Source organism: Pygocentrus nattereri, chromosome 7 (genome assembly GCF_015220715.1).
Source record: "Pygocentrus nattereri isolate fPygNat1 chromosome 7, fPygNat1.pri, whole genome shotgun sequence".
NCBI lineage: Eukaryota > Metazoa > Chordata > Actinopteri > Characiformes > Serrasalmidae > Pygocentrus > Pygocentrus nattereri.
Window position 1 is genome coordinate 20,565,287 of NC_051217.1, and position 18,930 is coordinate 20,584,216.

At 40.7% G+C, this 18,930-nt stretch overlaps 1 protein-coding gene across 1 annotated transcript in view; it reads left to right on the forward strand.

Annotated features, from left to right (window-relative positions):
* abcc5 (ATP-binding cassette, sub-family C (CFTR/MRP), member 5) overlaps window positions 1-18,930 on the forward strand; it is a 45,207-nt gene that overhangs the window by 22,528 nt on the left and 3,749 nt on the right. The window contains exons 8-24 of the mRNA XM_017707993.2: window positions 221-368; window positions 822-970; window positions 1,072-1,179; window positions 4,536-4,886; window positions 5,344-5,415; window positions 5,579-5,703; window positions 7,007-7,079; window positions 7,189-7,392; window positions 7,556-7,699; window positions 8,573-8,669; window positions 10,730-10,914; window positions 12,403-12,549; window positions 13,494-13,623; window positions 14,314-14,596; window positions 14,977-15,163; window positions 16,092-16,181; window positions 16,340-16,529. Coding sequence (XP_017563482.1) covers window positions 221-368; window positions 822-970; window positions 1,072-1,179; window positions 4,536-4,886; window positions 5,344-5,415; window positions 5,579-5,703; window positions 7,007-7,079; window positions 7,189-7,392; window positions 7,556-7,699; window positions 8,573-8,669; window positions 10,730-10,914; window positions 12,403-12,549; window positions 13,494-13,623; window positions 14,314-14,596; window positions 14,977-15,163; window positions 16,092-16,181; window positions 16,340-16,529 — 2,683 coding nt within the window. The remainder of the gene's footprint in view (window positions 1-220; window positions 369-821; window positions 971-1,071; window positions 1,180-4,535; window positions 4,887-5,343; window positions 5,416-5,578; window positions 5,704-7,006; window positions 7,080-7,188; window positions 7,393-7,555; window positions 7,700-8,572; window positions 8,670-10,729; window positions 10,915-12,402; window positions 12,550-13,493; window positions 13,624-14,313; window positions 14,597-14,976; window positions 15,164-16,091; window positions 16,182-16,339; window positions 16,530-18,930) is intronic.

Below are 18,930 nucleotides of genomic sequence, written 5' to 3' on the forward strand. Positions count from 1 at the left end.
ATATAACATACCGTTAAATGTGGTGTCGTTAATTAACAGCTTTACCAAACCTGCTAATGTGGCAACTATGAATGCAAGCCAGCAGCCACCGGTTAGAATGATTCTGTTTCTATAAATCTAACAGGTGGCTATTCGCTTTCAAGCAGTTTCGCAATTCAACTAAATTACTTCTTTAATGTAGTGATGCACAGTAGCACAACTGTCTCTCCTGCACTCTTAGATGTTCAGTTCCAGGTTGACGGCCTACTTCAGGAGGAAGGGAGTAGCTGTTACCGACCAGCGCGTTCAAAAGATGAATGAGATCTTGAACTACATTAAGTTCATCAAGATGTACGCCTGGGTCAAGGCTTTCTCACAAGCTGTGCGAAGTAAGGACCTGTTTTAGTTCGGTGTGTCTTTTTGTCTGTGTTTAGATTTGTGGTTGAGGGTATTTTATGCTTAGGGGTGGCCTGTACAATAGGTAAACATATGTCTGTCTTCTGAGATTTTATATGTGATGTTGATGATGGTAAAATAGTGATAAATTCTTCATGTACTATGTCTCAGACATCAAACCGTGTACATGTAACACGTTTCTGTAAGGGAAATTTTAGAGGCATTAAACTCTTCAGATGTCTGGTTCCTATCACCAACACTGTGAACAATTCTGACGTTCCTTTAATTCTAAGTTTCTTTAGAACAGAGCATTTACCATAAAACCACTCTGAATGTCTTTGTTTCCATCATTTCATTATGCAGAAATTAAAAAAAAAATCAGTGGAGTTCCCCTTTAAACTGACCCCTGTTGGCACCTGTGTAAATTGTTTATTGTTATCTGGCAGGAATAAGAGATGAAGAGCGCCAGATCCTGGAGAGCACAGGATATTTCCAAAGCATAACTGTGGGCATTGCTCCCATCGTTGTGGTGATTGCTAGTGTAGCCACCTTCTCCACCCATATGTTGCTGGGCTATGACCTCACTGCTGCACAGGTCAGCTCCTTCACTTGGTGTCAGCATTTACTATTTCACAGCCATTGTCCTGAATACTTGTGGTAACTATGCAGTAATGTTGGACATTTGTCGTTCTCCAGGCATTTACTGTCGTGACTATGTTCAATGCCATGACCTTTGCCCTAAAGGTCACCCCCTTCTCAGTCAAGTCTCTTTCTGAAGCGTCCGTGGCTATGGAGAGGTTCAAGGTGAGTGCAGTCACCTCTTTCTCGCTACACAAGTCTTTATCTTTTAATCTTTTATATGAATTCATACCACTTCTTATCCCAAAATCTTAAATTCCCTATAAAAAAAAACAGAGAGATCTCCTTAATATGTCAGTAGTTTCTTCCAAACAGTAGCCATGTTTACATGCAGCCTAATAATCTGTTAATTATCCAACTAAAAGCTCAATTGGAATAGAATACGTCCATGTAAACACCTCAGTCGGAATACTGTAGTTTATAATGTTCAACATGGCAGAGCAGATACTGGTCTGCAGAGGAGACAAAGTTTATGCTCTGATCTTTAAAAGACAGCGGTGGGACGGATGTCCAGCTTATGTGTTTAAGAACATGACATCTTCCTCTCGGCCTTCTTTAATAAGGACGTGTGAAGGATGTGAGTCTGACGTATTTTTAATTGCTTTAAAATTATAAGCACTGCTCACTGCTGCTCATCTCACTCTCACTGGACTCTTTGATGCTCATTGTGATGGTAACGCCTACACTAAGTGGTTCTCTTGTAATTTTGGATCAGATTACTTGTAGTGTTCATGTAAACAGAGATTTTCATCAGATTGTTGAGTCGAGTGAGCATAAACACCTCAGTCTTGATCTGTAATCGGAATGTAGTCAGTGTAAACACAGCCAGTGAGATCAGATGGAAAAACTAGTCTAGAATTTTAAATCTCTCCTGTTGCTCAGATGTTTCTCCTGAGAAAAGAGCCCAGAAATCTCATGTCTCCTGTTGAGCTTCAGTAGAGATCTCACTAAAGCCTCACACTGGCACTTATTCATCAGAGTTGCGGCGATTTGACCGCCTTTAAGTGCTTTCCTTTTGAATAATCCACTCCTCACTCCTGACCCCTTCTCCCCTTTCTGCCACTCTTTTATTTCTCTGTATCTCATTTTTTTCTTCTAAGACCTTAAAAAGCTACATTTGAGTAATAAAATTTTCCTCAGGGTCTGGCCCAGTTTCTGCTCTGCTGCCTGACCCATGTTAGTTTAGGTTGTTGGAATTGCTGGCAGCGTCTCTGACAGCGACTCTGTCGGTCATCCTGTCCCCTAAATCCTTGGATTGGGCAGGTAGTGTTGGAGAGCTTTATGTTTGTTCTGGTTTAGATTGGTGACTCCCAGGAATGTGCTGAATAAGCTTGGAGGGGTTTCTCGAAGACCCGCCAGTCCCCCTCCAGTTCGCACACACTGTTCACACGCTGTCCATACACACACGTCGACAGGAGAGGGTCAGTTAATGCCAGTGCTGACTGCTCAGTTTGCCATGGCAGTGAGAGGTGGTGGGGATTCTCTGGGGATTAAATTGATATAAATGTGCAAACGTGGGTGATGATATTTCAGAGCTTGACTGATTAGATGGATGACAGTCAAATCTCAGAATGTACTGGAAATCTGTAGAACAAGATGTCCTATATCTCTCAAGTAGCTAGCTAGCTTGGACTTTAAATGTTGACAGCTGTAGTGACACCTTATACCTCTAGGACAATGACAGAAAAGAGTATTTACAGTTTATTCTAACAAAAATTCAATATAAATAATTTCCCTATGAAGAACCACATTATGTTCTTCTGTCCTCTCAATAATCTTAAAGATTGTTAACTCAACTATCTGGTTAGCTTTTGGGGAAGTAAGTTTGTTGCAATCAAATGTGTTTACAATTTTCTTGTAGGGGGCTTTTATGATGGAAGAGCAAATTTTCTAACAACAATTAAAACAATTAGAGTTGGTGTAGTATGTACAGTACTGTGTGAAAGTCTTGGGCATTTCCAGAATCTATTTATTTGTGTAGTTTGTGTTTATTTGCTGAGAAGTGTTCATATTTGAATAAACAAATTATAGAATATTAATTAATAATGATTATAAAATGGATAGTGATTTTCTGGATGTTGGTGTGTTTGTTTAACCATTTTCAAGCCTCTCCTCGAGGAAGCCCAGTATTATATGTAGTTGAAAAGCAGCTCCTGGTTTGACCAATCAGTGCTTCAGTAAATTGTGCTCATGATGTAATTGATGATATTAACAAGTCTCTGTAGTGGCTGTGAAGGTGTCAAGGAAAAATATGGACCCAAGAAATTCTTGTTACTTTTTATTATTTTTATGTTTATTTGAATTATGAATACGACTTTATTCTAATGTATATTGTGATAAACTCACTGCTGAGGTCAATTGTTAAAAATTTGCTTAGATGCCTAAAACTTTCACACAGTACTGTAAATGTTGTAAAACAAGTTGTGAAAACAAGTTTCAAAACTTGTTGAGAAGTGTTGATACCCCAATCCAAACAGTTTATAAATGGAAATGAAGCTGCAGTAACAGCCCATTGTGAGTCCGCTGTTTTCATGATGTCATAAAAACAAACACATTTACATATGTTCACCAATTTGGCTTATATCACAGTAACTCCGCCCACTTGCTGTGAAGTTATAAGAAGTGTTTCAGCCTGGACTGCTTTTTGAACAATGCATAATACAGGGTAGCCAATCAGAAAAATTTCCCTGAAAGTTTCTGAGTTTTCCTCTTTTTATTTCTTACTATTAAACTGTGCCTTCCACCCAAAGACTGCTGGGATAGGCTCCAGCATCCCCCCGCGACCCTGACAGAGAAGCGGCTTAGAAAATGGATGGATGGATGGATGAATGGATGGACTATTAAACTGTTTGATTTTGTTACTGTGCCATTTCAACTTATATATGTAAATGATTAAAAATAAAACAATAAAATGCAAGAAATTTGTAGGATAAGGACCCTATAAATTAAAGAATGAAGTGCGTATAAATGAGTAGAAATGTCTAGAGAAGATCAAATCAAGAAGAAAATCCAGGGTCATGGTCAAGACAGTCCAGGTTCAATGAGCCAACATGGAGAGCAGGAGGGACGGACATATAACAAACACTGAATACAAACAATACACTTTGAACCATACAAACAGCACTAACAATACAAAGACCAACAAACAGCTAGGAAAAACACAGGGCTTAAATACAAGAGGGCTAACAAGGGATAACAGGACACAGGTGGAAAACACAGGTGGTAACAATCAGGGGCGGAGTCAGAAAACAAGGGGGGCAGACTGGGAGGGAATCAAAACAAAGAAAGCACATGGACTAGACCAAAACAAAAAGCACATGGAAGACCGGGAGGCGCCAATCGTGGCAGTTGTAAATTAAGTTTTAATTCAGCTTCAATAATAATTAGTAGTAGTGTAATACTTCATAAATTAAATCAGCACAAAATAGTAAATTTTCTATCCAGTCACTTAAGCATCCCTGCAGCTATCAGTGCTTACAGTCCCTAATGTTTCTGCACTCTTCATCTCCCCTGTGTTTTAGAGTGTGCTCCTGATGGCGGAGGTTAAGATGATTCACGAGAAGCCACTGAATCCCAATCTGGCTGTGGAGCTGAGTGGGGCGTGTTTCGCCTGGGACACGGCGGGCAACAGCGCACAGCCCACACCCCGCGGGACGCCTTACGTGGGGCGTAGTCAGAGGGTGGCACGCAAGAAACGGCACCAGCAGGGGGACACAAGGCATTGTGATATGGCAGAAGTGCAGCATGGGGATTTGCTGACTGACAACTCTGAGGACACGCCCTCAAGCGCAGAAGACCACACCCTTCACGTACCCACCATTAGCCAACGGCTGCAAAGGACCTTGCACTGCATTGACCTCTCCATAGAAAAGGTTCAGATCAGCATAATAATGAAAATTATAACAGTATGTTCTATTTATATGCAGCCTTTCACAAGGTCAAAGACATTTAACAGAAAAACGAGAGGACAAAGGTGCAGTAAAACGTACCTGCTGATAGTTTGATGTGAACAGAGATCAGAGTATACAGAGTATAGTCATCTAGTTTGATTGTCCAACTGTTTGTAGATTGTTTAGGGACTGTTTCTGTAGTAGTAACTGTAGTTTTAGCATCAGCATATGAGCCATTATGAGTATTTAAAAGGTTAGATAAGAGGTTTATAGCAAAACAGACCATTATTTCCATGTTAAATGCAACATTTTTCAAATCAACTCAGAATGCAAAGCCTTCCACTGAAGTGCAAAGCCTTCCACTTTTTTTAATACTATTTTTAAATACAGAGCTACAAAAAGAAACCTGATCTAAGCATCTTTCTCCTCTTTCCTGCAGGGTAAGCTGGTTGGTATCTGCGGTAGTGTGGGCAGTGGAAAAACCTCTCTCATCTCAGCTATCCTTGGCCAGGTAAGGCACAGACACTTCATCTGTTATCCAGAGGGACTTAACAGTACAGAATAACAAGAACAAGATGTAATAATACTAAAAATGAGCCATAACGGCTGCTTTTGGTGTATGTAATGAGGATATGAGTAAGACACTGCTTAACCGAGTCCTGTCTCTCTCCCAGATGACTCTTCTGGAGGGCAGTGTGGCTGTCAATGGAGATTTTGCTTATGTGGCCCAACAGGCCTGGATCCTCAATGCCACGCTACGTGACAACATTCTGTTCGGGAAAGATTATGAGGAGGAGAGGTGAGTTTTAGTGTAGGGGTTCAGTGCTATTGTCATTTTTCTTTGATTTTCACCAGAATGAACTGGTTAATTACCACGTTGAGTATGTGTGTTGGAGCTGGAAACTCATCAGTCCTCTGGTGTGGTGTCTGTGACACTGGTTTGTGATAAGCCCAAACAGACTGTAGGAGGTTGAAGACAACACACTGGGGAAAACATGGCCAGCACAGAGGAGAAAACTTCCATGAATATTCACTTAGAGGCTGTTCCAGACACGGCTGAAGTGGCGGAGAGCAGCAGCCTTGGGCTGTACTTGCAGATTTTTTTGCCTAACTCCTTTGCCATGTTTGCTTTTGCTGGTTTTTCCTCACTCCCTGAGAGATTTCTCTCACCCTCTCATTGGCTGCTGCTTATCGCTCCTCCTACTGCTTTTCATACTAGATTCATCAGTGAGAATTTCACCCGAGCAGTTGTCACGGACGTGCACAGCGATTTGTCACAGATCTCAAATATTTGTGACCAAAATTGGGGCTAAAGTCATCTCAAAACATTAGTCAGTGAGTCAGTCAAGGCTATAAGACTCTAAAAGAGCTACTTGAGTTGTTTGAGTTATAATGAATGACAAGAATGCCAAAATAAACGGGCCAAAATTACTTGGAAAGACGTCTGGTTGCATTGACTTACATTAAAACTCCAGTAAGTTTTTTCCTTCTCCTGTTAAGTTACCATTTTGGAGATTCGAGGCTTTGTTCCGACAGCAGATATATATATGTGTGTGTGTGTGTGTGTGTGTGTGTGTGTGTGTGTGTTTATATTTGTACATGTTTTAGGTGGTTTTTGATTTTATAAGGTCAGATTATCTCACTATATTGGTAGATCATTTCTAGACTTTTTGTTTTATTTGTCTCAATATAGATCATTTGGCTTGTTTTAAGCATATTTGATCTGCCACAATGATCTGCTAGTATAGTGAGAGAATTTGCCTAAAATCTATCACCTAAAATATGTACAAATATAAATAATCTTATAAAAAGCTTATAACAAATCTCAAAATAATCACCATTTTTTGCAGTGTACATACGTCTTCAAATAAATTGATTATAAATACCATTCACAATTATTAAAATAGTCTTGACATGAGAAATATTACATATATAGACTAAGTTTAAGATAATTTTAGTACTTAAAGTCACTTTGAGGACAAACGCAGAAGATCTCAAGAAGGTTCAGAAACTTTGCAGTGCTTCTGTAGAGGCGGAGATGTAATTTTGTATGTTAGCACCTCTTCATCTCATAGTAGATTCTCTTTGTATGGTTCCTGTAGGTACCAGGCAGTTCTGAGCGCCTGCTGTCTGAGACCGGACTTGGCCATACTTCCTAATGCTGACCTGACTGAGGTAGGCCATCCATACACATTCCTCATTTAAATAAGATCATTTAATAAGATCATTTCACAACAGTTTGAACTCCGCCACTTTGAAAAGCATCGCTGTCTTTTACCTCTAGATTGGTGAACGAGGAGCTAATCTGAGTGGTGGTCAGCGCCAGCGGATAAGTCTGGCCCGTGCCTTGTACAGTAACAGAGACATCTACATCCTGGATGACCCTCTGAGTGCTCTGGACGCCCATGTGGGAAACCACATCTTTAACAACGCCATCAGGAAGCAACTGCGCGGCAAAACCATCATCTTCGTCACTCACCAGCTGCAGGTACGGAAGACGTTCTGAATTCCCTGTTTGGCGTACGCAAGTAGACATGAAGAATAGATCTTCCAGATATTTCCCCAACAATTCCAGACGTTCAGTTTGATACCTTTTAATAACAGGGATGCAGCGTGTTAATGATGATTGTGACTGTGTTGTTTGTGTGAAGTATTTGGTGGACTGTGATGACGTAATCTTCATGAGGGAGGGAAGTATCACGGAGCAAGGCAGCCACGAGGACCTGATGAACCTGAACGGAGACTACGCAGCCATGTTCAACAACCTACAGCTTGGAGAAGCTCCTTTGATTGAGGTAAGACGGAGGAGAAATCTGTCAGAAAGTTAAAAGGGTCCATTCCATGGAAAACCAAACCTCCCTCTCTTTCAGCATTTATTCCATGGGTAAATGATACTCAGTCTATGCAGAACATGCATTGAAATGAAGCTGCAAAAACGGCCTATTGTGAGTTCACTGGTTCTGTGATGTCACAAGAACCAACTTACTTACGTACATCCACCTTTTCAGACTACAGCAGTTTAGCATTCTCGTTGAAGTTATGGGGCCTGAAGAACAACACTGGAAGGCAATGTAGACAAGTAATAAAGAGGAATGTTGACAATATAGACCACTACACACACACACACACACACACACACACACACACACACACACTCTCTCTCTCTCTATAATATATATAATATTTCAGTAAAGGGAGGCCTATAAGAAAAGAGTTCATTTACATATACTTGTCTTAAAGGCAAGAAATGTTGAAAAATTATCAAGTATAAATGAATTATGGCTGTTTTAAAGCTACAAAGATTATAAAAGGATTTCAGGGGGAAAAATAAAATACAAGAAAATATAAGATATGGGCCCTTTAAGCATATCGCTGCTGTCGGGAACAAAACTTCATACCTCTAAAAAGGTAATTACAGGAGAAAGAAAAATGTTCTTGACGTATAATGGAAGTAAATGGAGAAATATTTTTATTACTTTTGGGTGATGAAATTTTAACTCAACATAAAGGGCAGCTGGATGTTTAAAAAATGAAGAGTTAAAAAAGGTTTTGTCCCAACAGCAGCGATATGATTATTGTGAAACACACAGTGACAGCTTTATAGATTATACTAAAACATTTTCACACATTCAGGTAGTTTATCATTCATTTATCTTGCGTCTTAATAGGTGCCAAACAAGACCTCTGGGAGTTCCCTGAAGAAACCCTCTGACAACACCAAGGCAGGATCTGGGAAAAAGGAGAAACCTCCCAGCAAGGACAACGGTAGGTTTTGTCCATGCATTCTACATGAATATTCATCTGTTTCAGTCATAGCGTTGTCCTTCAGAGGCCACATTACTGGTCTTCTGCCACATTGCAATGGGAAAGTGAGGGTGGTGGGAAAAACAGTGATTTGTTCAAATTGAGAGAACGGGTGGCCCTGAATTTTTCCCCGTTCAGATTCAGATGTGAACGCTGATGTTCCAGTTATTCAAATTAAAATGCTTTTACACGACTCCTCATGCGTCCACATTTATTGTTTTACATCTCTATGGATAAGAGCGACTGCTAAAGCACTAAATGTAATGTTTACAGACATATATTGTGCATTTAGTACACCGTCCACACCTCTGCTGTGGTGAACATTAACAAAAGTAGGCAACTAAAGTGAATTATCTACAATTTTCCCATTAGAAAAAATTACTTATTCCATCAAAAGTAAATATTCAGCCTTTTATAGTATTTGGGGTCCATTCATCGACTGTGTAGAGAATACAGATTTAACTCAGATGTTGCAAGATCCTAAGACCACATAAGTAACCCGCTGCAGCTGAAAACTCTTTAAAACTATTTGTTTTCCCCACCTGATGCTCAGACGTAATGCAAGTAAGCAATGAGTTGATAACTTTAGTACCCTTACACGATCCTCAACTTACTTGCATTTTTTAAAATGTATTAAATTTTTTTTTCTTCTCATTTTTGTTTATGGTTTTTTGTGTTTGTATATGTTTATAATATTGTTGTAAACATTAAAATTTGTTAAAACCAATAAAGACAATGTTGGCAAAAAAAGTAGGCTACTGATGCGCTTGACGGGCGAGTGGTACATATTTACAGAAGAAAACGTTATATGAGAATGGAAGAGGTGAGGTCATGTTGTCTATAAATAAAATAAAATTGGTGACGCTATCTTTGTTTCATAACATTAGACAGATGAGTCCAGCTGCAGGGTTGTGTGCGGCGATTGTGTTAGTTAATGCACTTTTGCGCAGTTAATATTAGTGATCACAATAAAGTTATTGAACATTGTCTGAACATAGGTCAGTATGCTTACACAGCAACACAGAAAAATGTTTCATTTGTGGTTTATAAGACTGATATCTCATGAAACTGTAAAATACACTGAGTATATTTTAATCTTTCCATTCACAAAGATACATACAATGACTTCACAAGACAGACAAATACAGTCAGATGCTACATTTTATTGTATTTTATTTTATATTTGTACTTCATGAACCTTTTGGGATTAAGTGCCAGCTCACTTCTCAAAACCTCAGTGTATTAGAGGTCTGCGTGGGACCTATTTTTTAGTCCCACTCTCGCAAGATTTCATTCCACTCCCACAGAAAATCTGCAATGTTTGTCCTGCTCCCACCCGCAGAGCTGTACAGCTAGTTTCCATCTGCGTTAGTCATCACTAAAAAAACTACTCCCACGTGATAAACGCCTTTAGTCTGTTTTATTGACGTGTAATAGCCTTTATTAAGATCGCTTGCCACAGCTTTGGCCATCTGCCTGTCTGAAGGCTCTGGCATTTCTTTAGCCTACAAGAAAGCCAATCATTTGATTGTTCGTGTGATTGGTTGCTTCTGTTTAGAACTAGTTTATGACTTGTTGTGTTTAGAATTTATTCATTTTTGCTATTTTGGTGTTGGATATTATTTAGAAATGTCATTTATCAAGGGATTGTTACAATTTTATTTTGACTATTCATTTGTTGTTGGAATTTGCACGCATATATCATCCTTCTTCTGTCCATACTGTGCTGGTAACTGCCCGCTACCACACATGACACCTGAAAATTAGCCATGCGTCTCAAGGTCCCCTACTCTGGTCCACAATCTACACTAAAAAAAGGCAGTCTTATCCCAAAATGCAACATTTTCATTTTCAATTTTCATTTTCCTGGGTGATATTACAATACTGACATTTGTATGTCACTGATTTCCTGTCAAAAATGATTGCCAGTCGTCTTGGGGGGAAAAAATCTTTTATGCCAAGCATTAAAGTATTAAAATGAATATGTCTGGATTGGGCATCTCCTTCTCTCTCCCCTCCAGGTCAGCTGATGCAGGTTGAAGAGCGGGGTAAAGGCTCGGTGCCTTGTGCCGTGTACGGACTCTATATCCAAGCCTTAGGTGGCCTGCCTGTATTCCTCTTCATCCTGGCTCTCTTCATCCTTAATGTGGGCAGCACTGCCTTCAGTAACTGGTGGCTGAGCTACTGGATCAAACAGGGCAGTGGGGTAAGAGAACACTTGCAGTTGGGGGTGGGGGTTGTTTAACATCCATGAGTGATGTATTATTCTCCTTGCTCTCCTTTTAAGGGTATGAAGGAGCTGACAACATGCCGTGAATATCATTCCACAGCCCATATTTAGTCTCCTAGCCCGTTTTTAAGACGTTGCTAAATATAGCATTTTTTTTTCCAAACCGTTCTTGTGGAGAAGAGACGCTGCTGAGATCTAAGAGTAGGTGTAAGGAGAGGCCATGTAAATTTTTTATGTGTAGTCTTTTACTTGTGGTTTGTGTGAAGCTTTGAGAAGTGCTAGCATAGGCTGAGCAGTATGAAAATGATGATCATTAATTGCGATAAATGTCACAACATGCTTCTCCGAGTTTCTCATGGACATCATCAGTATTTAAACAGCACTTCCCAACTGCATGTTTGATTGCTGAGAGAGGATGATCAGTCCTGTTCAATTGGGTTTAGTGCAGCCAGTGTGTGAAATGTTGAATATAAATCATTCGCTACAGTTTTTGTAAGTATTTTTTAAATGTGCCAATATTTGTCAGATTTGTCAGATAATGTCAGAAAAAATATTGTGACATACACCATATGGACAAAGGTATTGGGACATCTACACATTACACCTATAGGAGTTTTTATAACATCCCATTCTAAATCCATAAGCAATAATATTGAGTTGGTCCCCCTTTACAGCTATAACAGCTTGCACTCTTCTGGGAATCTTTTTGCAGGATGGTTGTGGGAATTTTTGTCCATTCTTCCAGAATAGCATTTGTGAGGTCAGACACTGATTTTGGATGAGAAGGTCTGGCTTACGATCTCTGTTCTAGTTCATCACAAAGGTGTTGGGTGGGGTTGAGGTCAGGGCTCTGTGAGGGCCAGTCAAGTTCTTCCACGCCAAACTCACCCAGCCAGGCCTTTATGGACCTTGCTTTGTGCACTGGTGTGCAGTCATGCTGGAATGGAAAAGGGCCTTTCCTAAACTGTTCCCACAAAGTTGGAAGCATACAATTCACGCTGGAATTCAGTCAGTTCTTTAGAATGACCCATTCTTTCACACTTTTTTGTAAAGGCAGGCTGCATGGCTAGGTGCTTGATTATATACACCTGTGGAAATGAGACTGAATGGAACACAGAAATGTAATAACTAAGAGGTGTGTCCCAATGCTTTTGTCCATACAGTGTTTTGTGCATCGTAATAACGACTTGAAATATCATGGCCTTAAATTTTTGCCATATTACCCACCTCTACTAGCATGTCTTTGTTAAAGAACAATGCAGAGGAAAATATGTTCAGGCATGTCGTGGATATTCCTTTCTATTGTGTAAACACTGGCGTTATCGTTGCCACAGTTTCTGTAGCACACCTGAGCAGGGGAATGTGTCGTTTCTGCTTATTAAAAAGTACTGAGCTTTACAGAATGTAATCAACACTACGATGTGTGGTGTGTTTGTGCAACTTGATGTTTTCCATTGTGTGCAGAACACCACGGTGTTAGTGGGGAACAGTTCAATGGTGAGCGACAGCATGCGGGACAATCCTCTGATGCAGTACTACGCTGCTGTCTACACCATGTCCATGGGCATCATGCTCTTACTCAAACTGCTGAGAGGCATCGTCTTTGTGAAGGTGAGATTCGGTTCACCTGGACTAAAGGCCCAGTCACACTAGCATTTGCCAAAATTGAACAAAATGACATGAATTTCAATGGGATTCACCACAGTAAACAATTCCGTGTCCCTGCGTTCATGTACATTTCGCGTCTCATATTTCGCTTCAAGTTCAACTTCGGTGACGTTTGGCGCACAAATTCATGTCTTCGACCAGAAGCACGACTGTTTTAACCTCTGAAGGCGCAGGGCTTGTTATAGCAGCAACAGACCTCCAAAATAGACCAATTTTAGCCAAATTTACGCAGGAACTTTTAACATTTCTTTTTCGCTGGCTATAAAAAAAGCGTCGAATTGGAGACATAATACGTAGTTAGTCAGTAGACTGTTCTATTTTTTTTACCGTTGTCATTTTGCTGTTTTTAGTTGGCGGATTAGCGAGTTTCCTAACTCTGATGTTAGTTTGTGGGTTAGCCGCAGTTACCCCACTGCCACCAACCATGTAGTTACCTACACTTTTGTGCTACATCAAGGGTGCAGCACTGGCAAATATGTACATATTGAATATAATTATGCTCACTTTGGTATTTTTGCTGTTCATGGTAGGCGAGTTAGACAGCTTGTTTAACTCCAGTGTTAACTCCCTGGCTAACCACAGCTGCACACTTCACTCCACTGTGGCCAACTATGTCTGTGCTTTTTTTTTTGCTATAGATCAGCCTTATGGTCTTGTGAATGTATCATTATGTTCAGTTTATGGTGAGTTAGCTACAGAGGATTTTCGTCACCAATCTTCTGGTCTAGTCTCCATTCAACCATTTCATTACGGAAAGCAAACTGTATATATTTAGTGTGACTGTGGCTTTGAGGTGGGGGTGGGTACACATTATTTCCCCACAGTTTTTACGTTTATCTTCTCTGTCTATCTCTGTCTGATACTAATATGCATGTATTTGTTGTTAGGGAACCCTGCGTGCCTCCTCTAGGCTTCACGAGGAGCTCTTCAGGAAGATACTTCGCAGCCCTATGAAGTTCTTTGACACCACACCCACAGCCCGTATCCTCAACCGATTCTCCAGGGACATGGATGAAGGTACAGCATGAATCAGCGTCCCTGGCTTTAGAACAAAGGCCATATATTAGGTTTTTTCCACTGCTCCTCCCTCAGTCTGAACTCATCATCACATTTTTGCTTGTACAGAGTTCTGTCAGGGAGGGGTCAGAGCATGTGATCACTGGAGCACATCAGCACTGGATAGCTTCTTTAAAGTTTCAGCACAGTGAAAATACAAATTGTGGATGGATGTTTGGTTGAGAAATACAAATGTTTCATTACCAACATGCATCTGACTGACTAGTAAAGAGAGTGTTTAGCATGTAGCTCCTCTTTCTTCGATCTCTCATTAGCTGTTCCCTGAATCACACATTCAGTTACGTAGCTAACCATCACATACTACAGGACTTATGAGCATTTTGAGTCATAAGATCAAATGAAGGCCTCTGATTACTTCAGAGTTAGATCAGAAGGCTAAAAATGATCTGTCGCACTACCAGATCATCCAAGCCATCAGTTGTTTCCAATCAAGTTCCCCACTGGAGAAAAAGAAGTGGCTTTGATTGTGAAAAATTGTCGGATTAACATTGTGATAAAGCTCATGTAGTGTCGGCCCAGCTTTAGCTGACCTGGAGCTCTGGATGCGTGTTGGCTAGCAGTGCTAGGCCTCAAGCTTCTGGCTAACCAGGTACTCTGCACCTCTCTGTTTTGTCTCCTCTCATGTCTCAGTGGATACGCGTCTGCCATTCCAAGCAGAGATGTTCATCCAGAACGTAATCCTGGTGCTTTTCTGTCTGGGGGTGATTAGCAGTGTGTTTCCTTGGTTCTTGGTGGCCGTGGGCCCGCTGGTGCTCCTCTTCACACTGCTGCACGCCGTCTCACGAGTCTTCATACGGGAGCTCAAACGGCTGGATAACGTCACACAGTCACCCTTCCTCTCCCACATCGCCTCCAGCATCCAGGGCCTGAACACAGTGCACGCCTATGGGAAAGGAGACGAGTTCCTCCGCAGGTAAATTCTCAGACCACCCAGATTGGAACCTTATAGCCCTGATGTTATGCCATGCAATAACAGTGCCAGCACATCCCACTGCAGTGTCTTTTAGCACATTTTGATTTCCCATTACTGGAAGGCAATTGGATTTCAGTGTAGTTTGTGCTTTTATGATGATACACCTGGATCATTTCAGCTTCTAATGATCTGAAGTCTTTCATGACTGTAACCAAGTGTAGTAGAACATTAAAAACAATTGGCTCTCCTGAAACACTTATAGTCTATAGCAGTCTATTCCCTATGTACACACAAGTCTTTCCAAAACTGCAGTGTTTTGCAATGTATACCCACTTAAGTACGTTGACTGAATCTATTTCGTGTGTTTGCTTGTTTTCCAGGTATCAGGAGCTGCTGGATCAGAACCAGGCTCCTTTTTACCTGTTCAGCTGTGCAATGCGCTGGCTGGCTGTGCGTCTAGATGTGATCAGCGTGGCTCTCATCAGCATCACGGCTCTGATGATCGTTCTCATGCATGGAAAAATTCCCCCTGCCTACGCAGGCCTGGCGATATCTTATGCTGTGCAGGTGAGGGCAAAGGGGGATGGTTTAGTATATACCAGCTTCAGTATCTGTGTACTTGGGTAAATATATTAGTCACGTTTTTTGTCTCCTTTTCTAAACTCCATGTAGTTTTACTCTGCAATATTATGATACTCAACGCTCAAAACTCTGTTTGTTTTTTTACAAATGAAAAAATGTGTCAAGTTTTGAAAACGAACATACAGATATTAATGCCGTCTTTTATGTCGAGTCAAAAATGATGCACTGCAACATTGAGTAACATTTTTAATCAAAGCCAGCTGAGTATTCTGTGTGTATGTATGCATTAAAATTTATGCTGAGCTCTGTTGTCATGGTTGCAGTCCAAATAAATGGCAGCATAAAAGACCATCTTAAAGAAAACATATGGAAGATCATAGCTGGAAGGCTGGGAATGATGGTGCAGCGACACAGCAACTGTTTTCGGTTATCTAGGTGTCCATGAACATGATCTGCTGACATACAGTCATTTTGTGGATTAGTGTGTACCCACTGTGTCCACGTTTTAGTTGCAGAAAAATTATAAAATTATAGATTCATCATCAGTGTTAGTCAGTGAGTCCATTTTTCTGTCCTCGTCTGTTTTCTCCCGGAGTTGTCAGAGTGTTAAAACACAAAACCTTTGGATTCCACTGTGTTTATCTCCCTGTTAAATCCCAGGCTTATTGCATACTAAGGTTTATTATTCAGCAACTACAGAGGCTTCAGTGCAAACTGGTTGAGTTTTTCTCAGGTTATAGAAGTGTGTAATAAGATATCCTTTTAAGGGGGTAAAATCACTTTTTTTTTTCCTTGTACAAAATAGGCCTTTAATGGAAGTCTATAAACCATGTGCTTCAAAAACAGCCAATATACACATAACTGTTTCCAACAGATGACACATGAAAAGAACACATTCTTCCCTCTTTCACAGCTGACAGGACTGTTCCAGTTTACCGTCCGTCTGGCCTCTGAGACTGAAGCTCGCTTCACCTCAGTTGAGAGGATCCACCACTACATTAAGGTGCTAATCTTTATTGACATCTCTAGAGACCTTGTTTAATGCTGAATGGGACTTCTCATTAAATTACATACCACCTCCTGACAACGGTCCAGAATTTTCCTTTCAGGTGACAGACGTAGGAACGGAACATCATTCTTTTGTCCCCTTTATCTCCACAGTCTCTGTCACTTGAAGCCCCTGCAAGGGTCAAGAACAAAGCCCCCCCTCCAGAATGGCCGCAGGAGGGTGAGGTGGTGTTTGACGGAGTAGAAATGAGGTACAGAGAGAACCTTCCACTGGTACTGAAGAAACTGTCCTGCACAATACGGCCCAAGGAGAAGGTTGGGATTGTGGGACGAACAGGCTCAGGTCAGTGGATCTCTCATTTCAGATGTTTGGTGTCTTGCTTATTTAGTTTTAGGCTAATGTAGCAAACAAGTGATGGAAGCTTAGACCGCACCGGTCAACACTGTGTGCCTAATGCTAACCATAACCTAAGTCTGACTCCCTCTCATCTAAAGATGTGTCGCGGTTTTTAGTCACAGACTATGATTTTGCAAAGACTAGGAATCTTGCAGTGTCTCTATTTACAAGACTATGGCTGGATTTTTGAGAATATTCCCCATTATGCACCTGGTGGAAATTTACAAGCCGATAAACACTATTCCCTCCACTCTATAGCGGTACAGATGGGAAGATATGTTGGCTGAGCATGTATCTGAGTATACTGTGGAACTGTATGCTCTGACAGATCATTACCCAGAATCTTTCTATTGACCTGTAAAATGCTTTTTAAATTTGATATGAAGATTTACACATCAACAGAGCATGCAGCGATGCAGCATTGTTGATTGGGTGTCATGAACTTAACCATAAAAAACAAAGAAACAAAAAAAACAAACCAAAAAAAAATTTAAGCAGTCAGTTTATATTTTAAGTTAATGTGACTATTGTATTAAAGTTGAGCAGATTTGCTGTTTTTACAAAGATTTCTGGCAGTCACACATATACCGACCGAGATGAGGCGACGCAATGCTGCTCTAGCAAGACTCTCATGATTTTATCCTGACACTGAAAAATTCTCTGTGACAGTGAAGTGGCTTGAAAAGTCGTTTGATGTGAGGCCGGCATGAATCATCACACAATTATCTCAATCCAGGTCGAGTTGCTAATTAATCTCAAATAGATGTGTATCTGACATACTGTCTCCTGGACAAAAGTAGAGACCAAATTTAGCCATCAGTATGTTTTGTATAGTAGCAGATCAACTATAGGTTGGGGAAATTTTGTGAGGTTGATGTGTAGCTTTAATATTACCCGTATAAACTTGAGATTCAAGATATGAGAACTAAAGCTGAGCTTTTGTATGCATCTGTGCTGCCTGTCTGATATTTGAGATTATCACAACTATTTGAAGCTGATTGCAAGTATTTAAGATGACCGCAACTATTTTCTACAGTTGTTAACTTTCACAATCAGGCATAACATTTTATCAGCTTCAATTACTATATAGGTGCACTTTGTAGTTCTTCAGTGGTCAGGACCCCCATGGAGAGCAGGTACTATTTGGGTGGTGGGTCATTCTCAGCACTGTAGTAACACTGATGTGGTGATGTGTTAGTGTATGTTGTGCTGGTCTGAGTGGATCAGACACAAAAGTGCTGCTGGAGTTTTTAAATGCCTCAGTGTCACTGCTGGACTGAGAAAAGTCCGCCAACCAAAAATATCCAGCCAACAGCGTCCTGTGGGCAGCGTCCTGTGACCACTGATGAAGGACTAGAGGATGACCAACACAAACTGTGCGGCAGCAGATGAGCTATCATCTCTCACTTTACATCTACAAGGTGGACTGACAAGGTAGGAGTGTCTAATAGAGTGGACAGTGAGTGGACACAGTGTTTAAAAACTCCAGCAGCACTGCTGTATCTGATCCACTCAGACCAGCGCAACACACACCAACACACCACCACCACCACATCAGTGTTACTGCAGTGCTGAGAATGATCCACCACCCAAATAGTACCTGCTCTGTGAGGGTCCATGGGGGTCCTGACCACTGAAGAACAGGGTAAAAGGGGGTAAGAAAGTATCAGAGAAACAGATGGACTACAGTCTGTAACTGTAGAACTACAAAGTGCAGCTATACAGTAAGTGGAGCTGATCAAATGGACAATGAGCGTAGAAACAAGGAGGTGTCAGAATGTTATGCCTGATTGGTTTGTGTTTATGTTGCAACAGAGTGTGTATTGGGTGCAGTTTTGGGTCCGACGATATGGCAAAATAGGATGTTTTAGGAACTTTTTATGCCACATATGTCATGTCACAATCTGACAAGTTAGAACAGAAAAACTAGTCCCACATTTTAAAAATACCAACAGCTGTGAATCCAATTACTCGTATTCAACATTTCACACACTGTGCTGCGAAATCTTTAAATCAAACATGCATTTGGGAAGTGGTTTTAAAGTACTGACCATACTCACAATATGCAATATGAAAAGCATATGATGACATATTGTGATTTATCATGATAATAATAAATATTGTTGAATTGCCCAGCTCGGGTTGCGTGTACCTAAAAGAAAGCAGATTATGTTGAAATGTCTGGCTGGTGCTGTAACACCTTTTAGAGGGCTGGGGTGAGTCACGTTTGTCTATTTGAGCTTGAGCTGTTTCTGTCATCAGTTTAGAGCTAATAAGTTACGACAGACAGTTAATTAAGATTTGGCCACTCTTGACTTCTACCTTGATACAATTGAACTGTCCTTCA